The sequence below is a fragment of the Brassica oleracea genome, chromosome C8 (genome assembly GCF_000695525.1).
Source record: "Brassica oleracea var. oleracea cultivar TO1000 chromosome C8, BOL, whole genome shotgun sequence".
In the NCBI taxonomy this organism is placed as follows: domain Eukaryota; kingdom Viridiplantae; phylum Streptophyta; class Magnoliopsida; order Brassicales; family Brassicaceae; genus Brassica; species Brassica oleracea.
This window is the reverse complement of record NC_027755.1, coordinates 10,761,741-10,764,223: the sequence shown is the minus strand read 5'-3', so window position 1 is coordinate 10,764,223 and position 2,483 is coordinate 10,761,741. Positions and strand designations below refer to the sequence as shown.

Here is a 2,483-nt window from a genome sequence, read left to right as displayed (position 1 = left end):
TTCGCGCCAAAGCAATATCTTCTACTTCCATAAGTTTGTGACACGTCATCACGCCGTAACAAACTTAACGTACTATGTTACACACTCATCACCATGTGTAACACACTCTTGGCTCAGAACGAACAAGCTCACAATTCTTGAGCTTACATTCTCCCCCTTTTTATCTGAATGTGACAACCTACTCAACCTGTTGCAATAAAGCTCAACACAAAAGACAATCTTCCATATCAAGCATAAGGATTAGTCTACCATCATACCACAAGATACGAGAAAGCGAAAACACCACACACTTAAGAAATTAAGTGTTTCAAATCACACAAGCAAACAGAAGCAAAAACAATAGTACGATGCAGACTACAACATCTAGGTTCAGTACATAGTGCATAGAGTAAGAAACAATAGATTCACTCATTAGAAACTCTCTTCACTATCCAGTTCCACTTCATCTTCCTCCTCATACTGTGGGGTTTGACGAGGATATTGTGGATATTCTCCCCCTGAGTAGATGCACATTAAGATAAAAACATAAGGTCATAAACTCATAGAATTCAAGAAAAAAAGTTCAACAAGTACTACACCCTTACTCCTCAAGCGAATCCGAATGCTTTTAAGATCAGCTATGGTTCGCTTAATGTCAGCCAGAAGATCCACGGATCTTGAGTCAGCCCCTTGCCCTCTGCCTGCCTTTTTGTCTTTGACAACCAGATTCGGATACCCAGTATACTCCTCATCATCTTCAAATGACAGCACTATACGTTGATAGTCAATAACTTGCTGAATCAATGTAGGGAAAATGATCCTCCGAGACCTGTCAATGTTGATGTTAGCTGCAAAGCTGATGATTTGATCGTAGACCATCTAACCAAAGTCAAAGCTTCTGTGATGATGCTTATGTGATGATTTGATCGTAGACCATCTAACCAAAGTCAAAGCTGCAAAGCTGATGATGAATCATATAGAGAAACTTGAGTCGTTCCTGGTTCATTGACGTGTAGTTGATGGTGGGAATCCAATTTGAGAACACTAGTTTGTAAAGGACTTGATTCGTCGGGGTCAGATACTTGGAGCTCATGGCTTCCCAACACTGCACACAATTATCCGTCAAAAACGAGCACACTCGATCAATGTCTGCGGCCATGTAGTCATGATCTTCTTCAAATCCCGGAACCAGATACAGAGCATTAATCAGGCTAGGCGAGAAATCAACCATAGACCCACGAAGAAACACAGCAACACCATTTCTTCTATCCTCAGCAGCACCCAAATTGGCAATAAACTCTTTCACCACATTAGGGTGAAACAAATCACTATCAATCAGAGTGTAGATCAAACCCGACCTAACTACCACCTGTTTCACATCAAACAAGTTCTCATCATTCACATCTAACCTCTGTTGAATCACAAACTCACGTGGAGCCAATTTTTCATACCTCTCAGCCGAATTGCTCGTGACGAAGCGACTCGAGAACGGAGTGATGTTGGAATGAAGCATCTCGGGGTTTTCTTGATTTCGTGCTTGGAAGATAGCACGGCTTGCTTGATAACGCGGCTCTTTGGGTTGAAAGGCTTCAACCTCGTCGTCGGTAGATGAGGAAGACTTATTTGCAGCAGGCGGAGAAGACGGCGGCGGAGTGATCTCTCGCCGTTGCTTCCGGATTCGTTTGCGGGAAGATCCGGAAGGACCAGCGGCGGAGGGAGCCGGAGTAGATGTTTCTCTCTCAGACAATCGGGAGCTTCTTCGGGTGCGTTTCATGTTTTGATTTGGGAGTGAGATGTGTCGGAAACTGTTTTTGAGAGTAACACAACCGATGACCTAATTTCACTCAATTTAAAACATTAGCCCCAAATAAAGTAACTCGGCTCAAATAAAATAATCGCAAATAATACACTGTGTGTGATGCAATAAAACTTATGTGTAACTCATGCATGTAATCAGGAGCATAAACTTCACTTACATTCGTATGAGAGTACGGAAGTCATGAGAATTGTGATGATAGCCAGCCTTATACACATAGACAGCGATGGGTATGATGACTGCATCTCGGGGGTATAGTCACTGAAGAACGATTTCACCACACATCTAGCTACCAAAACAGTTTTTATTGAAATCAATGAGTCAACCCAAGTCTGTAGCTATTTCTCATCCGAGTAGCTGTCAGAAACGAGATTCTGCTGTGTTCATTCAGTCAACCCAACTCTGTTTTCTCACTCAGCTGTATGGTCTGGAAACACACGTTAGGATTCTTGTGTGTCTGTCTCTCCAACTCACAGACATTCACGTTTTATCAACAGGCAATTAATACACAATTCTAATTCTAGGAAAGAGATGGAATCCAAAGACAAAGTGGGGTAACACCCTGGTCCAAAACATGTATCCCAAGAGATTGGTAACATACCTGCCCAGTCAAGATAGTGATCAAAATCAGAGACAAAGTGGGGGTAACACCCAGCTCCAAAACGAGTATCTATCATTCCGGGCCTTC

At 42.5% G+C, this 2,483-nt stretch overlaps 1 protein-coding gene across 1 annotated transcript; it reads right to left on the bottom strand.

Moving 5' to 3' along the window:
- Positions 1-916: 916 nt before the first annotated feature.
- LOC106308634 lies at positions 917-1,753 on the bottom strand. The gene has a single exon (XM_013745773.1). It carries the CDS (start codon positions 1,751-1,753, stop codon positions 917-919), a length of 837 nt encoding a protein of 278 aa, XP_013601227.1.
- Positions 1,754-2,483: the final 730 nt, after the last annotated feature.

Coding starts and splice junctions, on each gene's coding strand:
- LOC106308634 (XM_013745773.1), bottom strand. CDS start 1,753: ATGAAACGCACCCGAAGAAGCTCCCGATTGTCTGAGAGAGAAACATCT.